At 35.8% G+C, this 23,302-nt stretch overlaps 1 protein-coding gene across 1 annotated transcript in view; it reads right to left on the bottom strand.

Moving 5' to 3' along the window:
* HOOK3 (hook microtubule tethering protein 3) overlaps positions 1-23,302 on the bottom strand; it is a 75,606-nt gene that overhangs the window by 39,453 nt on the left and 12,851 nt on the right. Inside the window, exons 3-9 of the mRNA XM_081127030.1 lie at positions 22,915-22,987; positions 20,778-20,828; positions 19,080-19,212; positions 14,800-14,867; positions 12,909-12,971; positions 11,424-11,507; positions 4,105-4,268 (exon numbers count right to left, since the gene is read on the bottom strand). Coding sequence (XP_080983156.1) covers positions 4,105-4,268; positions 11,424-11,507; positions 12,909-12,971; positions 14,800-14,867; positions 19,080-19,212; positions 20,778-20,828; positions 22,915-22,987 — 636 coding nt within the window. The remainder of the gene's footprint in view (positions 1-4,104; positions 4,269-11,423; positions 11,508-12,908; positions 12,972-14,799; positions 14,868-19,079; positions 19,213-20,777; positions 20,829-22,914; positions 22,988-23,302) is intronic.

The following is a 23,302-nucleotide window of genomic DNA, read 5'->3' as shown; positions in this document are numbered from 1 at the left end:
TGATCATATTAATAGATGCAGAAAAAACATTTGACAAAATTCAACTTCCATTTATAATAAAATCTCAATAGAGTGGGTATAGAATGAACATACCTCAACATAATAAAGGCCATATATAACAACCCCACAGCTAACATCATACTCAGCAGTGAAAAACGGAAAGCTTTTTCTCTAAGATCAGGAACAAAACAAGGATGCCCACTCTCACAACTCTTATTTAACATAATATTGAAGTCCAAGCCACAGCAGACAAGAAAAAGAAATAAAGGTATACAAATTGGAAAGGAAGAAATAAAATTGTCACTATTTGCAGATGACATTATATATATAGAAAACCCTAAAGATTCCACCAAAAAACTATTAGAACTAATAAATGAATTCAGTAAAGTTGCAGGATACATAATTAATATTCTGAAATCTGTTGCATTTCTATGCACCAATAATGAACTATCTAAAAGAGAAATTAAAAAAAAAAAAAATCCCATTTACAAATTGCATCAAAAAACACCTAGGAATAAATTTACCAAGGTTGTAAAGAACCTGTACTGTGAAAACTACAAGATGAAAACCAATGAAAGAAATTGAAGACACAAATAAATGGAAGGATAAAGTGTTCATGCATCAGAAGAATTATTATCGTTAAAATGTTCCTACTACCCAGAGCAATCTACACATTCAATGCAATCCCTACCAAAATACCAATGGCATTTTTCTCAGAACTGAAACAAATAACCCTAAAATTTATATGGAACCACAAAAGACTCTGAATAGCCAAAGAAATCTTGAGGGGGGAAAAATTGGAGGAACCACAATCCCTGATTTCAAACTATCCTACAAAGCTATAGTAATCAAAACAGTATGGCAATGGCACACAAAAAACAGACACATAGATCAATGGAACAGAACAGAGTCTCCAGAAATAAACCCGTGCTTATATGATCAATTAATCTATGACGAAGAAGGCAAGAATATATAATGGGGAAAAGACATTCTCTTTAATAGATGCTGGGAAAATAGATACATGCAAAAACCTATACCGCTCTCTCACACTATATACAAAAATAAGCTCAAAATGGATGAAGACTTAAATGTAAGACCTAAAACCATAAAACTCCTAGAAGAAAACATGCAGTAAACTCTTTGACATTGGTCTTAGCAATATTTTTTGGATATGTTTCCTTGGACAAAGGCAACAAATGAGACTACATAAGCTAAAACACTTTTTAACAGTGAAGGAAAATATCCACAAGATGAAAAGGCAACCTAGTGAAAATGGAAGAAGATATCTGTAAATGACATATCTGATAAGGGGTTAATACCCAAAATATATAAACAACTCATTATAACTCAACATAAAAGAAAATCCAATTAAAAAATGGGCAGAGAACCTCAATAGACATTTCTCCAAAGACATACAGATGGCCAACAGACACATGAAAAGATACTCAAAATCACTAATTATCAGGGAAATGCAAATCAAAACCACAATGAGATACCACCTCACATCTGTCAGAATGGCTACTATAAAAACACAAAACAACCAAAAACATAGAACAAGTGTGGAGAAAAAGGAACTCTCATGCACTGCTGGTGGTATTGTAAACTAGTGTAGCCACTATGGAAAACAGTGTGAGGGTTCCTCAAAAAATTTAAAAAAACTAGTACTACCATATGACCCAGCAATTCCATTCCTAGGTACTTACCCAAAGAAAATGAAAACAGTAATTTGAAATTATTTATGTTCACTGCACCCCTATATTCACTGCAGCGTTGTTCACAACAACCAAGATATGGAAGCAATCTAGGTGTCTTTTGAAAGATGAACAGATAAAGATGATATATATGTACAGTGGAATATTACTTAGCCATAAAAGGAATGAAATGCTGCCATTTGCGACATAAGTGGACCTAGAGTACTATGGCAAGTGAAATAAGTTGGACAGAGGAAGACAAGTACTGTGTGATTTAGCCTATTTATGGAATCTGAAAAAAGCAAGCAAACAAACAAACAAAACGAAATAGGAATAAACCCATAGAGAGGACAAACTAACGGTTGCCAGAGGGAGGAGGTGGGGGAATGGGCTGAAAAGGGGAGGGGAATGAGAAGTATAAACTTCCAGTTATAAAATAAGCCATAGGGATGTAAGGTACAGTACAGGGAATAGTCAATAATATCGTTAATTACTACATACGATAACTGATGGTTACTAGACTTACTGTGGTGATCACTTTGCAAGGGACATAAATGTTGAATCACTATGTTGCACACCTGAAACTAATATAATATTGTATATCAACTATAATTTTAAAAAATTAGCCACAATTTAGAAACAAAAAGGTAAAAGTCATATTTAGATTTTACTATCTGCCAATTCTTAGAAAGTCAAGATGCAAATGAAGGGTTCTCAAAGTTTTTGGTCTTAGAATCCCTTCCCAGTGTTAAAATTACTGAGATTCAAAAGAACTTTTGTTTATATAGGTTTTATCTATCAATATATAACAAACCCACTATGCTAACACAGACAACATAGTTTATTTAAAACAACTATATTTTCTAAAATAAAAAATTCAGTGAGAAAAGTGGCAATCCTTTACACTTTTGTAATTCAAATAATCTAGTTTAATAAAAGACAGCTGGGTTGTCATATCTGCTTCTGCATTCATCTGTTGTTATGGTTTTTAGGCTGAAGTATACGAAGGAAATCCAACCTTCCACAGACATGTAGCTGGAAAAGAGAGAGCTCTAAGATTCTCTGAGAGGGTCTCAGTGAACCTGTGGGGGTCCTCAGACCACACTGAGCTGCTGATGTAGGCCATAGGGGATGGATTGTTTCTACAGTTTTTGAGACTAAAGTTTTCAATTTTTTCCTGTTAAGGCAAAAAGAAAAAAAGGAAAAATCCAGAAATATTTCACTGAGGAATAATAAAGGATATGTCACCATACTAAGTTAGTCGATAAAGTAAAAATTTAATTGAGATTTAATTTCTCTACTTTAACACTGGAAATCTACGGCTAGGTAAGAAACAGGTCATAACATATTTTACAGTAAATTATAACACAATATTTTTATCATACTGCTAAGCCCTTCGATTTTGCGCTTCTGTCTGTCTTGCAGGACACCAAGTTTTTCCTTTCCTCCTTTTCTCTTTCACTGCCCATCTGCTGTCGGTCCCGGCCTTCTTCCTTTTGGCCTTTTTCTCTCCCAGCATATGTGTTTAGAAGACTGTCCCTTTAAATCAGTTTATTCTTTAAATAAGTCTTAAGATTTCTAAAGACAGACTTTAGAAATCATGCAATTGGCAGTTGTGTCGTGTCTCTTTAAACTGAGTGCCTGAAAAGGGCACCAATCTCTTTAAATTCAGTGCCAGTATCTTTTTTTTTTTTTTTAATTGTATCTTTATTGATTTCAGAGAGAGGAAAGGAGGGGGAGAGAGAGACAGAAACATCAATGATAAGAGAGTCACTGATTGGCTGCCTAGCCTGCAACCCGGGCATGTGCCCTGACCGGGAATCGAACCCCAATCTCCTGGATCCTAGGTCAATGCTCAACCGCTGAGCCACGCCCGGCCGGGCAGTGCCAGTATCTTTTTATGGCATCAGGCCCATTAAGAAGATGCTCTTACTTTGAAATCTGTTCCCTGCAGTTTGTGGTCTAATCTCCCCTTTTGTTTTAAAAACGGTTTCAGATTTTGAGTGAATTTAATCTTCCTGGTGATTGTTCCAATTTACCCACAGGCCCCGTCACTAGTGCTGCGTCTTCCTCTAATTTTTTCTGCAGTCTGCCTCTACTTGCCTCAAAGTGCCTGGCAGAATGGGGGCAGGACAGGTGTGTGTGACGGGGCTCGTGTTTGTTTTCTTCCTTTCATTCATGGTTATATTTCCACTGGGGCATTCTGTCTTCAAGTAATATTGAAGGCATAGCTTTCACAGAATTTTTCTTAGATATGAAGTTATTTCATGTCAGGTGGGAACATTTTTGGGAAGTTGTTTTCTACATAGTGTCCTTGGTCTGCAGCTTCCCAAAAGTCCTAACACTGTATTCTTATCTTTAAGAGATAGCTACAAAATTTTTAAAAATCAGACTTTAGTGGGTAATCTTTTACCTGAATGTTTCCTCTTGGAGCTGTTCTAACTGAGTCTGAAGCTGCAGATGCCTTCTTCCTGCTGGACTGTTAGGATCTTCTATAGAATCAGATTGATTAAGTCTTTCCATTAATACCTGATTCTCTGCCAACAGACTGCTTTTCTCCTCTTGCAATGCTGCAACCTGTTAGAATATAGGAAGACAGCAGTTATTTCTTCCAGTTACACTGGAGTTGGCATAATCACTGTAAATTACCATTATAAATTAACCTCTTTCCACCCCCCACCCCACCCCCACCTTCCCTCTGTTTTTAAAAAGTACAATCAATCTCCACTTAAAACATTTACATTATTTTAGAATATTGTACAGGCACAGTAATATGTAAGAATAAGCAAGAATTCATTATTTTATATCTGAAAAGACAGTAAAAAGATATATAGATGGCAACTAAGCACACAAAAAGATAATCATGATTAGTCATCAGGAAATGCAAATTAAAACCACAATGTTATACCAATATACTCCGACTAAAATGGTTAAAATTAAAAAGACTGGCTGTACCAAGTGTACAAATGGAACCCTTATTTGTTTTAAGGGCTTTTGAAAATGGTTTTGCATTTTCCTAAAAAAAAATTTAAACATGCAACTACCACATGACCCAGACACTCTACTCCTAGGTATTTACTTAAGAGAAATAAAACCATGTGTCCAACCAAAGACTTATACAAAATGTTTATAGCAGCTTCTTGTGTAATAAAGAAAAACTGGAAACAACACAAATATTCATAAGCAAATGAATGGATAAATAATATATATCCATACAACAATATTATTTTGCAGTAACAAAGAATTAACTATTGATACTCACAACATGAATAAATCTCAAAATAATGAAAGAAGTCAGACCAAAAAAAAGCAGTACACGCTGTATTATTCCTTTTATATACAATTCTCGAAGATACAAGCTAATTTATAGTAACAGAAAGCAGAGTTGGGGACTGGAGGGGATTACGAAGAGTCATGAGGAACTCTGGGGAGTGATGGGTTCATTATATTGATTGTGGTGATTTCACATGTTCATACATATGTCAACATGCATCAAACTTGTACATTTTTTCCCCCATTTTATTTTTCAAAATTTTATCTTTATTGTTGAAAGTATTACAGATGTCCCCCCTTTTCCCCATTGACCCCCTCCACCCCACAACTCCCTCCCCCACAAAGCCTTCACTGCACTATTGTCTGTGTCCATGGGTATGCATACATGCATATAAGTTCTTTGGTTAATCTCTTTCCACCCCCCACCCCACCCCCACCTTCCCTCTGAGATTCGTCAGTCTGTTCCAGGCTTCTATGTCTCTGGATCTATTTTGTTCATCAGTTTATTTTGTTCATTAGATTCCACATATAAGTGAGATCATGTGACACTTATCTTTCTCTGACTGGCTTATTTTGCCTGGCATAAATACATTTTAATATGAGTAGTTTACTATATGTCAATTACATCTCAGTACAGCTGTAAAAACAAAAGTGGCCTACCTTTCCTAATTCTCCCTTTCCATCACCCGTTTCCTTCTGAACTTGTTCCAGCTGTACTATTGGCCCTACCATTCCACCAAAACTGCTCATCAGGATCACTACTGACTTCCATGTCACTATGATCCACCAAGACACAACCGATCACACACTCCTCTTTGAAGTATTTTCTTCACTTGGTTTCTAGGACACCTTACACTCCTGGTTTCTGTATCAACTCCCTGGTACCTTCTCTTTCTCCTTAGTCAATTCCTCTTCATTTCCCTGCCATTAGAGTAGCCCACAGCTTTGCTTTTCTAAATAGAGTGATGGCTTCCAGTTTCATGGCTGTAAGCACCACTCATTCACTGGCAACTCGCACATTTCTATTTCTAGCCTGGAACCCTGACCTGGATATCATTTCTACTTAGATGTCTAATAGGCATCTCAAATTTAAATTGTCCAAGCTGAACTCTTAATTACTGCCCCCCACCCCTCCTTCCAGTCTTTCCCATCTCAGTAAAGTGTAACTCTGTCCTTCTAGTTGCTCAGTCATAAGCCTTAACATCTTTCCATCACACCACATCCAATCTGTCAGCAAATATCATCGGCTCTACCTTCAAACATATTTTGACCACTTCTCACCAGCCCTAAATTCTGATGACCTAAGCCGACATAATTTTTTGTCTGGATTAATGCAATGACCATTTAATTAGTCTCCTTGATTTGGCCCTCTCTTCCCTACAGTCTATTCTCCACACAGCAAAACAAGCACACTCCATTAAAACAAACTCAGTTCACAGGACTTTGCTTAAAATTCTCCAACGGCTTCCCATTTACTCAGTCAAAGTCCTTACAAAAGCTTACAAGGCATCTCCAGACTGATTTTCTCTTTCCACACTCAGTTCCACTCCTGCCACCCTCACCTTCCTACTGATCCCGAGTAAACCAGCCACACTCGCACCTCAGGCCTGTGCTCAGCCTGTAATGCTCTTCCGGGGAATCTGGGAGGCTTGCTCCTATGACCTCGTTAGGACTTTACTGACACATCACCCTCTCTGGTGCACCTGTATTGACAACTCAGCTTAAAACCACTAACTCCTCCTACCCTGGACTCCTTATTCTACCCTTTCTGCTTTATTTTTCTCTAGAATACTTATCACCACTTAAGACTATATTCTTCTTTTGTTTACTGTCTGTCTTTCCTACTAGAATGTAAACACCTTGGGGGCAGGAATATTTTACCTATTTGTCTATTCCCCCTACCCCCATCTTCACTGTATCTACAGCAACTAGAACAGTGGTACATAGTAGGTGCTCATATGTCTATTGAATAAATGAATGAATCTGAAATGCCAGCTCTATAATTTATCAGATTTCCATAAATGCATGAGTCTTTTCTCAGAATAGAGCTATGGCTGGATTCTACGTAACTGGTCTATTTCATTCATTTCTGCTCTTTCATTCTTTTTTATTTTTATTTTTTATTTTTAAAAATATATCTTTATTGATTTCAGAGAGAGGAAAGAGAGGGAGAGAGAGAGATAGAAACATCAATGATGAGAGAGTCATTGATCCTGCAGGCCCCCAACTGGGGATCGAGCCCGCAACCCAGGCATTTGCCCTGACGGGGAATCGAACCCTGATCGCCTGGATCCTAGGTCAACGCTCAACCGCTGAGCCATGCCCGGCCAGGCTCATTCTTCTTTTTTAAAGAAACATTTAAGGCTTAAAAACTTAAATTTTTAAAAACTCTTTTCTTTGCTACTAATTTCTGACTTTAATTGCATCTTGGTCACAGAGCGTAATCTAAATACACAGATTTTTTGAAATTTTATTAAGAACTGCTTTATAATCTGATATATGGTCAGTTTATAAGAAGACTAAGTGAGCAATGCAAAACTTTAATACTAGACTTATCAAACTAGCATATGCTGCTAAAATATTTTAATTCAATATTTTTGGCAGAAGTCCTTTTCACAAACACAGAAAAAGGAGACTAATTAAAAATAATACATACACATGATTTAAGCAAAAAATCAAACAAGACAAAGAGGCTTATATGAAAAGCTACAGTTTCCTGTTAAGATTTCCCAATCCTAAGAGATAACTAGTTTTAACTGTTCTAAATTCTATTGCTTTCAGTACTTTACATCTCTTAATAATATGTTATACATCACTATTTCTTGATTTATCAACCTTAGACAGTATCTAGTGACTCTCCAACAAGTTAAATTATAGCAATTTGTGTCATCTCTCCACAAATATAGTCCCATCACTATTCTCACTTCCTTCACTGGTCACTTCTGCAATTTTAAACAACTACTCACTGCCTCATTTCACTCAATTATCCACCATTCATTCACTCACTCAAATACTCATTGTGTGGCTACTACATGCTAGGCACGGTTGCAATTTTCTAGGTGCAAGTCATACTGTGATGAATAAAGCAGAGAAAGTTCTTATTCCACAGAATGGTTATATATTCAAAACAAATCACAGTAAATATACAAACAAAATATATTAAGTAAACCAATAAATAAATGCAAAAACGAGAGTGAAAAAGTGCTATGCAGAGGGGTAATGTAAGAATGACATGAGAGTCTGGATGATTACTTAGATTGGCTGACCACAGAAGGACTTCTCAAGGAGGCTTAATTTAGTACTTGGCACGTCTAAGTGCCCAATAAATATTTTATGACAAATAAATCAGGTGATTTTGAGTTGAGATTGAATGACAAGCAGCAGCCAGCCATGTAATGACTCTCTTCTTGGAAAGATAAGAACATTAGTGGCCCTCCCCTTCCCTCAACGCTTCTGGACGATTCTAATTCTCAATCTCTATCATCTGTACCTTTATTTTATAATAACATTTCTCTACAAATCAATCTTAAATGTTGAAAATCAATAAAGTTTACATTGGAGGTCACACTGTGACTGTGTTCTACTGTTTTCTGCAGAGCTAAGTGTGTTATAGGGCTACCCTTTTTCTTCTCACAACTTCTCTGCAACCCTGCCATTCACTTTGAAATCTGTCTATACCAGTAAACTAAGGGTTCCTTTTGACTTTGATTAAATTTAGTTTTAAATCCTAGTTTTAGAAATCATAGCCCTCTCCCTCCCCCCAAATATATATATCCCTCAGAGACCTAGCCTTTCCCTTGATAATCAGCAACCCCTGACATAGCAGAAGACAACAGCCTGGACCTAACTAATAGTCACACGGTCTGGACTTCTGGTAGGCTAAAGATAATATCTTGACCTAAGTTATGTTTCAGCTCCTGAGCCCTAAGGTAGAATGACCTCCTGGCTACTTTCCCATGAGACTAGACGGAGGGAGCTAGAAAAGACCTCAGCACTGTCCTTAAGGCCTGAAGAAATAATTACCCTTACCTCACCTCTGACCAATCATTTCCAAGCAAAAACTCTAAACCGCAGTATCTGTGATTTTGCCCTATATAATTTGTAATATACATGCTATAGGGGAGTTGGATTTTTAGAGCATAAGCTCCCTGTCTCCATATTAGCCAATTAAATATTAAACTATTTTTTCTTTCTATACTGCAAACTTCTGTTCATGTATTTCTTTGGGCCAGTGCAAGCAGGCAGGTGGGTTCAAGGAAAAACACTGTGGTTCTGGTAACACCAGGGATTCACAAACATTTTTGTAAAATATCAAATAGTGAATATTTTAGACTTTGAGGACCATAGTTCTCTGTGGCAGGTACTCAACTCTGTTACTGTAACATGACAATGGCCACCGACAACATATCAATGAATGAGTGTGGCTGTGCTACAATAAAACTTTACTTATAAAAACAGATGGAAAGGCCCTGGCCAGGTTGCTCAATTGGTTAGTGTTGTCCTGATACTCCAAGGTTGCAGGTTCAATCCCCAGTCAAGGCACATACAATAATCAACCAATGAGTGCATGAACAAGTGGAACAACAAGTTGATGTTTCTCTCTCTCTCTCTCTCTCTCTCTCAAATCAATAATAATAAAAAGATAGCAAGCTGTAGTTTGCCAATCTGTGTATAACTTTAATTTTATATTATCAAAGATAGTATTTATACTTTGCTTATAAAATTAACTCTTTTTATTATAACTCTTGACATTTATGCAGAGTTAAATTCTAAAATTTAAAAGGCAATAGCACTTACGTTATGACTAAATATTATTTACTATATAACCTGTGTGTACTTTGTTTACACTACTTCCTATATACATCCAAAGCAATGACCAACTCCTATGCCTTTCAAAGTAAAATGCTTCTAGTATAAAATATTATGTACTGTGTACCCATTACCTAGCTTTAACAAGTGTCAAAACATGGTCAATTAACCTGGCCAATCTGACTCAGTGGTTGAGTGCTGACCCATGAACCAGGAGGTCATGGTTCAATTCCTGATCGGGGCACATGCCAGGGTTAGGGGCTCGATTCCCAGTAGGGGGCATGTATGAGGCAACTGATGGATGATTCTCTTTCACCATTGATGTTTCTCTCTCTTTCTTCCTCTCCCTTCCTCTCTCTGAAATTACTAAAAACATATTTTAAAATACACACAACATGGTCAATTATGTTTAATCCATACCTCGACACCCCCCTGCACCTCCCTGATTTTGAGGTGATCCCAGACAAATTTTATTTGTGAGAAATTTCAACCTTTATCTTTATTCTATTGAATTTTTATTTTGGCAATTCTATTTGAAATTTACTTACATGTTTCCTTTTCTTTCTTTTTTTTAAATATATCTTTATTGATTTCAGAGAGAGGAAAGGAGAGGCAAAGAGAGAGATAGAAACATCAATGATAAGAGAGTCATTGATAGAGCCCACAACCCGGGCATGTGCCCTGACCGGAAATCGAACCCTGATCTCCTGGATCCTAGGTCAATGCTCAACCGCTGAGCCACACCCGGGGGGGGGGGGGGGCTACATGTTTCTTGATCTCTTTTTTTTCCTTTTTAAAATAGTATCTTGTCCTTCTTTTACAGATAACATATCACTAATTTTACAGGCAGCATTAAATAGATTAAAAGGGAAAAATCTCTTCAACTACCTCAAATTCTCCACTTCCTCTATGATTACTTTCCTCTTTATCTAGATCCTTTTATTTTTTGTTATGCAGATTTCTCTCACATATTTAGAATTAGTCAACAGCAAGGGTATCTAGAAGCTATATATGAACATAGGCTTCATTTTAGGACTTTATCTATAAGAAGTTGGCCTTTATGTAAGTTATAGAACTCTGGAGAAAAAAAATGAAAAGGCCCTCACCCTGCAATACTAATACTCTGTCTAACCTCCCTATACTTCCAATTTCTTTAGAAAAAACCCTCTGACTGGGAAGCTGGGTAAAGGTCATTCTATATGCAGTGGGTGACAAGGTTTGATGGGGCTTAACTCTTCTATATAAAACCTCTAGTTGAAACCTCACCCAGACTTCCCTCCGACCTGTGTTCTCCCTGGGGTTCTGCTACAGCAGCTCCTTCCTTTCTCCCCCCGAGTTGTTCTTGGCCACTACATTCTTTACTCATTTTAGCCATTCAGGACTTTTCCAACTGCCTATCTGGCTTTCAGAGATTGGTGAAGACTGGTGGTATTTGGTTGCTAGCTATAACCAAGCTGGTGGTTAAATATTCAGGAAAGGAAATTAATATACTTGTTCAGTCTATCTTTAATCAGAAATCTGTTTTCCTTTTCTTTTCTTTAACTAGGGTTGCACTACAGACAAACTGTACTGCAGGGCAGGACATAGTATGTTTTGTGGTATTTACAGCGGTATATTTCAAACAGGTGGTACACAGGACAGGCCTCTTACCTGCATATCCAACTCATGGCATCGTTGAGCAATTTCTTCCTTGGCTGACAAAGCTTCATTTAGCTCCTCTGTAGTTTTCTTCAACTGGTTAGAAGCAAAGAGATGCAATAAGCATTTCAATATTAAATGGCAACAATTAATAATTATATTTGTACAATATGGAATTAAACATTATCCCTCTTTTCTTTCTGCAGGACAGGAAGAAATCAAAAACCCTCTGTGCAAGAGTCAAAAGAAGGAGCTTCTAACTTTGAATATCTTTTAGTCCTAAATCTTGTCCTTTCTGTACTTTGAATTTGGTTCTTTCTGCATATCAAGTTTTCTTACACATCTTCTATCTGGGCTACTTGGTTGACTGCAATGACTGAGAAATTTTACCTTAGTAAAATATGTACGTGCTAGAGGACGTGGTTTTCAAGTGTTAAAATATATAACTAGTGTATTTCAATATAAGTGCTTTAGTCATATTAAACCTTTATGTTAATTTGTATATCAGTTTTAAAATAAAATATTTTTATTATTGTGATCCTCAACACAAAGCAAACATTCCCAAGTTGTGTCCCATTATTATATAAACTCTAAGTTAGCACAGTATGAACAAATTAATTACAACTAATTAATCACTTAATTTTTAAGAAGAAAAAGTGGATTAAAATAAAATTATATTGGCTTCTCATTTCATGTGACCAAACCTCTGTGTAATATAAATACAAAAAAATGCATTCAGAGTAACAACTTTAAAACCAAACATACCATAAAGTAAGGGAAAGACAAATTACAACTTGGGTTAAAATTATAGCATATCCAAAGATTTTCCTGCAAAGCATTTAGAAACTATGGGGAAGAAATGAAAGAAGACAAAGGCCACAAAGATTTCTGTTCATGCTTTGCAACAGATGTTCCAGAATAGCTGGAACACAGAAACTGACAATGTAACTAACCGCATTTTATTAAAAACAATAATTAAAATTATAAATTAACTTTTCCATTAAAGTCATAAAAATACATTACTAAGTTCTTTAGTGCATTTACTATGAAGTGTTGAAGAGACATCTTCAATTGAAGAATAATGTGAAATAAAATTTAAACTATCTTTTTATCATAAGTAAATCATAAGATTATTTATACCAATGGAAAATGCATGCAATTTTCCAGAGAAGCATCTATTGTGTTAAATGTGGTAAACAGAAAGATATCACTAATAGAAAAAGAAAAACCTGAACTAGAAAACACAAATTACAAAAACTTAAAGAAGTTAACTTATTTATGTGGGCTATGCAACAATACTTTATTTACAAAATACAAATTTAATTACAAATGTGTAATATCCGTAAGTAAAGTGGCTTAAGTTCTTAAATTTTTGGTAAAACAAAGAATTTTACCAATATATTCCATAAGCAATTTCAACTGAATCATCCTTTTCATTAACATTTAAACGATCCTTTTCAATCTTTGCATGGATAAAAACAATGCAAAATTAGGTACCTGGCGATCAAGGTCAACATAGGCATCATTTCCAGCAGAGACAGGAGATTCTTTACTCATCAACTGAAATTAAGATTGGAATGATTATAACTATGAGGCAAAAAAGACATTCTACATAATATACTTACACAACACACATAACACCCAGCCACTACAGAATTATAAAAATGAACATGAAAACATATATGTAAAAGGAATATTTTCTTATACATCAAAGCTTTACGGTCTGGAACTTTGTTTTCCACTCCAAGATGATGCCTTCATTTAAAATTGCTGGTCTCAATTCTGATGCTCATTTTCTCTGCAGGCCCAGGCACAAGAATCAAATATTACTTATTCTTATCACTCAAAAGACAAGTTTTTAAGTTTAAATATTTAAAAACATAGACTTAAATAAAGTAAAAACATGGACTTTTCAGTAAAAATGGCAACACTAAGTATTTCTGAAGAATAAATGTGGGCAGCCCAAGCCGGTTTGGCTCAGTGGTTAGAGCGTCGGCCCTCGGACTAAAGGGTCCTGTGGTTCCATTCTGGCCGAGGGCTTGTACCTGGGTTGCAGGCTCGATCCCTGGCCCCGGTTGGGGCCCGTGCGGGAAACAACCAATCAATGTGTCTCTCTCACATTGATGTGTTCCCCCCTCCCCCCTTTCTACTTTCTCTGAAAAGCAATAGAAAAAATATCCTTGGGTGAGGATTAAAAAAATAAAAAAATAAATAAAATAAATAAATGCGGGCGGGAAAAGCCCAAATTGAATGGATAAACAAAATGCAGTATATTCATACAACAGAATATTATACAGCCATAAAAAAGAACAAAATATTGATATATGCTACAACACAACCTTGAAAATATTATGCTAAAAGAAAAAAGCCGGGCACAAAAGGGCACATCCAATGATTCCATTTAAATGAAATACCTAGACTAGGAAAATTCTATTTTTTAATCTATATTTTATTTTATTTTTTTATCTATATTTTATTAATCTGTATTTTATTTTTACATTTATAGTTTTGTTTTACATTTGCTGAAGTTCAGGACATGCTACCCCAAAATACGGCACGTTGGCATATAAAATATCTCAAACTGAAGAAATGTGAGAAACAGTGGGTATGGGAAGAATTTTCTGACCTTCCCCTGAAGCAGGTCATGAGACCCTCATGTGAGAGGTGCCCTTTCTGTACTCAGAGGAAAGGAGCATCCTTATTTCCAAAGACAGACAGACGCTGAAAGGAATCTGAGTGAACAGGACTTGCTGTTTCCCTGTTTACTACACTTAGCTCAGGCCCTTTTGTCCTATTACATTTTTCCACGAATCTCCACTCTTCATGAAACCTAGCATCACAACATCCAGGTTTAAATATCTCTTTGGTCTTAATTTCCTTATGAAGACTTCTGTGTCATATAAAACTTGTATTAAATAAATTTGTATGTTTTTCTCTTGTTAATTTGTCTTTTGTCATAGAGGCTCCAGCAGAGAACTTGGAAGGGTAAAGGAAAAATATATTTTCCCCTCCCCTATAGTTTCAACATAAATAGAAATTACTTTGGGTCCAGTTGGAGCTGAAGACCCATTTTCTGCCAAACAAGAAACCAACAGTTAAGTATAAGGTAGACTGTTGGTTTAAGACAGAAATTGTTTATATTGGCTTGAGGAATTAGTCTACAACTCCGAGTTCATTAGGGCAAGATAAATATTTAAGATTTAAATAAAACTGAGAAATTTAAATGAGTACGATTTTCTTAAATAAAAATGAAATAAGCTATATCATAGGCATAAAGAAAACATTTTTTAAATGAGAAGAATCTCTTTTTTAGAATTCCTACTATTATTTAGACTCATGCTTGCTCCTTTACTTTCTCACAAACTGTAAGCACAAAGCTCCAACGCACCTCTTGAATGGCTGTCATGACAACATGTTGAACAGATTCTTCCATCATCATGATGGCCTGGATGTACTCTGAAAACAAGAACAATCTGGAATGTCACTGTTCAAGTTAAAGAGAGTCAAGGGAGTAAAAGTGAACCATGAATTCTTATAAGTAATTTCCAGTGTTTTGATTCTTCCTAGGCATTCCTCAGACATGGCATTCCTTTACATATGTGCCATAGGTAGAGGCTGTAAATAACAGTATCTATCTTCCCTTAATATATCACCCAATCCACCCCAACCATTCCTTATAAAGTTGAAGCTACAGCTAACAGTCACAGGAATGTAGGCTCCTAGGAATGTAAAACAATGAAATGGTAGAGCCTAAAACCATGGTAGAAAAAAAACCACATAGTATTACTACTCTTAAAATCTAAAAATTTTCTCATTATTCTTTGCTACGTTAAAAAACCCTGTTGTCTGTGCTTTATTCTTATGTGACATCAAAGCACTGAATTGTGTATAATTCCAACATGAATATTTTCTACTATAGGAAAAAGAAAAATTTTAATAGACCTGAGGCCTGCTTAGGAGAAAGTATTAAGATAAATTTAAGATAGAAACTGATACCATAAGTAAATATTGGGTAACCCTGGGCTTTAAAATAATGATTCACATCTCTAATAAGCTCAAGCACCAACTTAATCAATCTTACCCTCACTACTGCTGAAAATGAAAAGGATCTCTTCACTCAGTAGTGACAAAGTTGAAAACAAAAAGTCTTGCCTTCTAAAAAAGTCCTGGAAGTAGTTTATACCATTTTCAAATCCAACAATGGATGACAAAAATGACATTAAACATTAAAAAAAAAAAATCAATAGGCAGCTGGATTCCAACAAATACGATAAATATGTTTTAATAAGAAACATTTAAAAGGGTAAAATAATTAGGACATTTTAGCCTCAATCTGCCACACATCTAAAAACAAACAGCAAAAACTTGTCTCAGCATTACAAGTGTCATCTGAAGGAGTCTTACTGTGAAATTGTTAAAGTGACCTTTTGGCAAGAGACTCATGTCTTTGGAATGCCAAACTGTAATCCTTTGCTTGACAGGTAACTTGTTAAAAAAAAAAATTGATAGCACTATTAAATTACGACATTCTGACATTCTGTTTCTGAATGCTAAAGGCTTTAATAAAAAACATGTTTTTAAAGAAGTATTGTCCTAAGGACACTTTATACCCAATCAAATGTGTGGTTAAACATAAATATACACATCACACTTAAATCACAGGCATTGTTCTTAGGCCAACAATAAGAACACATCATAACTTAACCCACTATTTAGTAAAAAACAAACAAATAAAACCAAGTCCTTTCATCTAAGTTCAATTTTTTGTTCTGTTAATGAGGAGCAGACAATTACTGCTGAAATGTAAGGGAGAGCTTTTAGATACTCTGTTGAGAGGTACCAAACACAGAATTCCAAGGCTACTGGAGAAAATGGCACAGCTAGAGTGAACTGAACAACCCTAAGATAAAGCACTGTGAACATGGAAGAGCAGCAGCAGTGGCGCTGACAGTGGGGAGGGAGAACTTAATGGCAGCCTGCAGGGAGCGAAGAAGATAACAGAGTAGGGAGGTCAGGAAGCTATTAGTAAGGTGCGAGAGGGGAAGCGTTAGTTAAGAAGCGGTGTTGCCACGTCAAGGCCCTTCCCCGAGAACACCGTAAAATGCTAAATGATCAAATGATGATGAGAACTACACTAACGTACGGGTGTTGAAAACTAAAAAGATAACTTACAAATCTCAGAAGTGCAAATGCTTATGTGTGGTTTCTGGTGCAGAGCTGGGAGGCAATGCTGAAGAACCAGGTGTGCTTGCTACGTCTGGGAGCTGATCCTGGAAACTTATCTTTTAGGTCCAAATTTATAGCACAGTTTAACATAAATAAAGAGTATTAAGTCTGAACGTGGAAGAAATAGGGGTTTTTGCCCTTACCTAGCCTCTCACAAGCCAAAACTCCTGGGTAAGTCATATAATACTTATGAGTCTTAGCTCCAATTTGAGAAGTCAGATAGCCAAGATAAATGTATGTTAAGTCAATTGTTCCTTACTTCTAACTGAAGAAATCATCTAATATAAAGCCCTGGTTTTAGGATAGTACTTTATGGATTACAAGGCAAATACCCGTCCACAATATCACTCACTCCTCATGACTACCAGGTTTGGTATGCTCACTCTGTAGACAGGGAAACAGGCTGAGTGTCTTGTTCAATGTTGGTCAGGTAGTAAATGGCAGAGCCACTTCAGTAAGCCTTACATTAATATCATAAATGTACAGTGACAGGTAATACTTAACAATTCAGAAATTCATTTAACTTAATTCTTAGCTCTCAGCTGTGTTCCAGAGAGCAGAGAATGACCTCTGGATAAGTGAGATGTTAAAATCCTGTTCAAAGTTTTCATCATTTATATATAACTTCAGGGGGGAAAAATGAAATTAGGTTTCAACACTTGATCTGTGTGGGAAGCTTGATAAATATAAGTCTTCTTTTCCACAGGACTATGGATATAGGTAACATCCTTGTCTTTTCCAGTTCTTACCCTCTAATAAATATGATTTGCCAACTCATAACAGCTACACACTTCCAAGGACCCTTATGTACTAAGGATAATCCCATGAGTTGATGAATCTCCTTACAGAATAAATACATAAGCAGCTATTATCTGAATTCAATGAACTACATTAAATAATTTTTCATCCATCTTTTAAAAATCAAAGCATCTACTTAGATATTTAAAATGTCTTTAATCTTATTATTTATACCAATGTTCTAATCTTTGACAAAAACTTGTTCGATATTTCAGTAACATACAAAAATCAAAATGGAGAAAGTTCTCTATTTTAATCCTTGAGTTAAACTAAATAAACAAGCTAAAATTTCCTGCAAGAGCACAGCATGCTAAAATTAAAATCTAAAAGGAAAGGGGCTAGAGAGAAATACATTGTTAGAAAAACTTACTGAATCAGAAACCAATAAAACTATCCATAGCTTTAAAAAAAACAATGTTCACTGTTATTAAACTTAGAACTAGAACACCAAAAAAAGTACAGACAATAAGTTAATAAAAATCTGTTTTGTATCACCAGAGGTGGGGTACAACAAAGAAGAAAAATACCTTTGGGCTTAAAAAAGAAAATCCAGCCCGGCCACTGTGGCTCAGCAGTTGAGCACAGACCTAGGATCAAAGAGATCACGGTTTGATTCCTGGTCAGGGTATATGCCCAAGTTTTGGGCTCGATCCCCAGTGGGGTGTGTGCAGGAGGCAGCCAATAAATGACTCTCTCATCACTGATGTTTCTCTCTCTCCCCCTCTCCCTTCCTCTCTCTGAGATTAATAAAGATTTTAAAAAAAAGATAATCCTTCTCCTTCAAAGGTCATGTAAACAGCAGTAAAATACTGTGCCAGCATCACGTAGACTTGTCCCTATCTACCTTTGTCCCGCTTCATTTCACCTCCCCTATCCTCCTCATTATTCTCTAATTGTTGTTGTTTAAATCCCTCAAAGGAACCTAGGCCTTTCCGACATTCAATGTCTGCTATTCTCCATATCTTTGCTTAATAACTTCCCAGAAGCAAGCCTAGGCTGTCCCCTAACACAGCACTAACCACTACTCAGCATGCCTAGTTCTGTATGGCATTATTTATTGCCCTCACTTCCACTCAAGCACAAGTTCCATGAGGGAGAGTGCCCTACCTGCTATGTCTGACATTGTGTTCCCAGCATAACACATGAGTTCAGCAAATATCTGTAAAATCAATCCTTCATACTTGCAATCTAAAATATCTAATTTTAAGTCCTAAGAGCTGAACTGATCCAGTATATAATTCTTATTTATATTAATTAATTAATTAAGCTGGACCTTATCCAATTAAGAGTAAATCTCATCACATCTGGTGTAAAAATAAGCTACTCAAAAAATTATGTAGTCCTGCAGAAAGGGAAAGAATATCATCACAAACAAATTTATTCTAACTTGTAAAAACTCTTTTAAGCTTGAAAACAAAAAAAATAAAGAAAATGGCATTCTCTGAGGATAGCCTTTAAAAGATATAGTTTGTACTGGTGATTCAGAAATAAAATATACAATATATATCATTTTAGATATACTATTAAAGATATATTGTATATTTATTTATAAATACACATTTATATATATCACTATATATTTTTATATATTTTATATTATTTTTCTATTATTTTAAATGCATACACTAACTATAAATAAATTACCTTGCTTCTGCTCACAATTCACAGCACAACCTAAAATGAGTTGAAGCATCCTTCCAAGCTCTGCAGCATCAGAATGCTCTCCAATAAGGTTCACATCAGGAAGGGTGAAGTCATTAATTTGCTGCCCTAAAATCTGAATGGAGATAAAAGATTAGAATTGCATTTACATTTCTACAACCAAATAAAGTATCTGACAGAGACTACATTGTTAGCAACAGAAACTCACTGCTAAGGACAGAGCAGTCATGTCAATCTCACTCCCAAGTTCTATTTTTTACCTTCCATACACCTAAGTTATAACTATGCTGAGTCACAGCAAGTTAGGCCCTAATCTGGTAGGTGGTGTGTACACTTAGCAAAGAAACTGAGTACTCCATCCCCACCCAGAAGAACTGGATGTGTATTCTTCGAAGAAGTAGAGCCAGTGAGGTTCTGATCCAGGGGGCACCAGAAAGAATGGAGATTAAATAAAGGTTCATGTCCCCAATGGTAAGACTCCTCCTAGTCACCTTCACCTTTTTGATTCCAGAATGCTAAGAGTAAGAAACCTGTATCAGAAAGAAGAATGGAAGATTCCTTTATGGGGAAACTAAGTCCCAAGGGAAATGACTTACATGCAGACAAATGGATAGGTCTCTGACTGATAACCCTACAGTGAAAAACGAAGATCCTAAAGTCAAAGAAGCAGGATGAATGCAGCTGCAGTATTATGGGTTAGGGGAGAGCAGTGTAAGAGAAAGTTAGAGGGGTCATGCAGTACCTGTTGGCTCACGGTAAGAAGGAAGGATCTGATTCTCAACGTATTAGAAAATCATAGAAGACTTTGAGAAGAGAGTGACATAATCAAATTTATATTTTTAAAAATCATACTGGCTTTAAAGTGGAGAACAGATTGCATAGGGGCAAGAGTGAAATCAGGGTCAGGAGTTAGACCACTCTAGTAATCTAAGAAAGAACTAATAATGATGGCTTGGTGTAGGGTGGTGGCAGTAGACACTGAAAAAGCTATAATTTGGAGGTTTAACTAATAGGTCTTACTGATGATATCAAAAGAAGGAAAGGACTAGCAGGTGATTTGCAGGTTTTGGGCTCGAGCAGTAGGGTGGATGGCAGTCACATACTGAGATGATGAAGGTAGATGTTTAAGTATAGATGTAGGTATAAATGCAGGTAAGCTTGTGGGGAAAAAACCAGTAAGGAAATCACATATGTTTCTAGGCAGAGTTGTGTCCCTAGAATTTTAAAGTAAAACTAGTTCTACTACAGCCTGATTTCCCCTACCCCCCAGCAATGTCTGGACTGTTCTGATGCAGCTCAGAGGATAAACTGAGCTAATCAAGGGAGGGCGGTTTGCTGAGGAATACAATGGAAGTAGGTAAGGGAGTTGATTATAATAATGCATGGACTGTAAACTACATTTACAAGTGAGGGAAGAAAGCGGAAAATTAATAGATAGCAGAAAGTCAAGTTTAAGATAAATCAGTATTTAGCTACAAACTACCCATATTATAGTGAAAGCTATTTAACTAGTAACCATCTAAGAGATGGTTGTTTGAACCACATCCTAGAAACTATACAATGGAAGATAAACTGATTATTAATTTTGAGGAAATTTTTCCTTTACTTGAAAGTATTGTAAAATATTATACAATCAAACTATAGTAATATTTCCACGCAGAATAAGAAAAAGGTCCTTACCTCATGATTATAATCCAGGATTCCTTTTAAAATTTTCTTTAGATTACTTATCTGTTTAAAGAGAAAGAAAACAACTGGGTAAAAGGCAACTACAGATCAAAAGGCAAACACAGTTTTAAAAAAAAATTTCTAAATCAACTTATCAATCAAGTGAATCATAAAGTAAAACAAAATTCAATAGCATATTTAAATTACCATCATCATCAAAAAAGAACTCCCGATGGCCTAATTTATTTAATCTAAGAAATTTAGGTAACAAATTGAGCTTCCAATAATGTTACATTTTCAATGTTATGACCACTGGCAAAAACTGGACGGTAACTGTGTAAGATTTAACAGTAAGATTAAATTATTCAGATTTTCTGCAGCTAAAGAAAAAATGTACCATCCTTAATGAAGACCTGAGTTCAGCCTGGCTGGGCATGGCTCAGTGGCTAAGCATTGACCTGGGATCCAGGAGATCACACTTCAATTCCCGGTCAGGGTATATGCCCAGGTTGCTGGCTCCATCCCCAGTCGGGGGTGTGCAGGAGGCAGCTGATCAATGACGACTCTCACATCACTGATGTTTCTCTCTCTCTCTCTCCCTCTCTCTTGCTCTCTCTGAAATCAATAAAGATATATTTAAAAAAAAAAAAAGACTTGAGTTCAGTGCTGTTTTCATAGAAAAGTAGAGTTGCATCTTACATAGAAAAGTAGAGTTGCATCTTACATAGAGGTTAAGTTCTACGGGTAAAAGCATTGGGCAAAAATTATAGTCAAAATTACCCTTAGAAATCTCTTAAACTAACCTACAACATCTGTCTCCAAATTCCTCCACTGTCAGAAAATACTGCTGTTTCTTCATTTGAGCACCAAAGTAAATATTTAAGAGCCAGAAGGTTTAAAAAAATACTGTTATATCTTGAAACACTAGGATAACACTTCACATTGCAAGATACTTGTGCTATAAGAAGCAACCTAGAAACAGACAGGACGAGGGACCAACATACAAATGTCTCCCAACACTCACCCACTCCAGAGAACAGGCTGACTGGCCATATGTTATCTGGATGTAATGACAGGCAGAATCACCTGCACTATTTATTATAAGCCATTATTTTTCCCCTCTATTTTTTTACCCAATTCATATGGTTGCATGTGTGTTAAGTGAAATGTGTATGTGATATGATTCTGTTCATCATCTACCTGCTGTTCCTAAGCCAATGTCAGTAGCTGAGGATGTCCTAGGACAGAAGACAGTAGAGCCTGCGGCTATCAAATAAAAAAGGCTGAATCACAGCAGTGTGTCCAATGGTTAACCACAGACATTTTTAAGAAAGAAATAAACTGAAAACTTTATTTTAAAAAATTTCATAAATAAACAAACGTTTATACTTCTAAAAAGATTTGGAGACATGGAAAATATATAATATACTTTATTTCCTTTATTTTAGTAGGTTCATTTTTTCATACTTGAACATTTTAAATCAGAATGCCTTAAAAGTCAATGTGTTCATTGGCCCTGGCCGGGTAGCTTAGCTGGTTAGAGCATCATCCTGATACACCAAGGCTGTGGGTTCAATCTCCGGTCAGGGCACATATAAGAATCAGCCAATGAATGCATAAATAAGTGGAACAACAAATCAATGTTTCTTTCACTCTCTAAAAATCAATCAATAAAAAAATTTTAAGTAAATGTGTTCATTTAAAATGTTTCCCAATATTTTCTCATTATTAACACTAACAACTACCACTACATATTCCATGCGCTATCCTAAGTACATTACATACATTAATTCATTTATTTCTATAAGGTGGATCCTATTACAATCCGCATTTCACAAATGAGGAAACTGAGGCAGAGAAAGGTTAAAAAAGACTGTCCCACAGATAGCAAATGGCAGAGATGTGATATGCACGCAGGTGCTCTGGCTCTAGTCGCTGTCCTCAGTCACTATGCTTCACTAATTTACATTACACCTCGGTGAACCATATCAGATTAGCTCAAATCTTCAATTCTAGGTTATTTCACTGAAGACTGCCTAAGTTTCTAAAGCTCACTGGCCACATCTGATAAAAAAAAAAAAAATCAACAAATACTATATACACACAAGTAAAAGATTAATTTACAGATAGAAAAATAAAAAGAAAATACCTTTAGCCTCCAATTATCTCCCACTTCGGTTTTGATTCTGTTTAGCCAATTTTCATCAAAATATGCAGGATCTCTATGAATAAGAAAAAGCTAGTATATTAAGATCATGTAGCTATCAAGCTAAAAACAAACAAACAATCAAAAACAAAGAAGACTGAAACCCATCCTATATCACAACTTAATTGCAATATAAACATGTGTTTGCCACATATCAGTCACTGAATAACTCAGTACATGAGACTGGATACAATTATAGATTTCTATAAAATCAATTTTCTCTTAGCTCATTAAAAAACATATATTTTATCATAAAAACTAAAAGATAAAAAATAATATAGTTAATATAGTTTAAAAACGAATTATAGATAAACACACTAACTTGGAATTA

This window comes from Miniopterus schreibersii (genome assembly GCF_964146895.1).
Source record: "Miniopterus schreibersii genome assembly, chromosome: 2".
Classification (NCBI taxonomy): Eukaryota; Metazoa; Chordata; class Mammalia; order Chiroptera; family Miniopteridae; genus Miniopterus; species Miniopterus schreibersii.
Note: the sequence above shows the minus strand (reverse complement) of the source record. Positions and strands in the feature narration are given on the sequence as shown.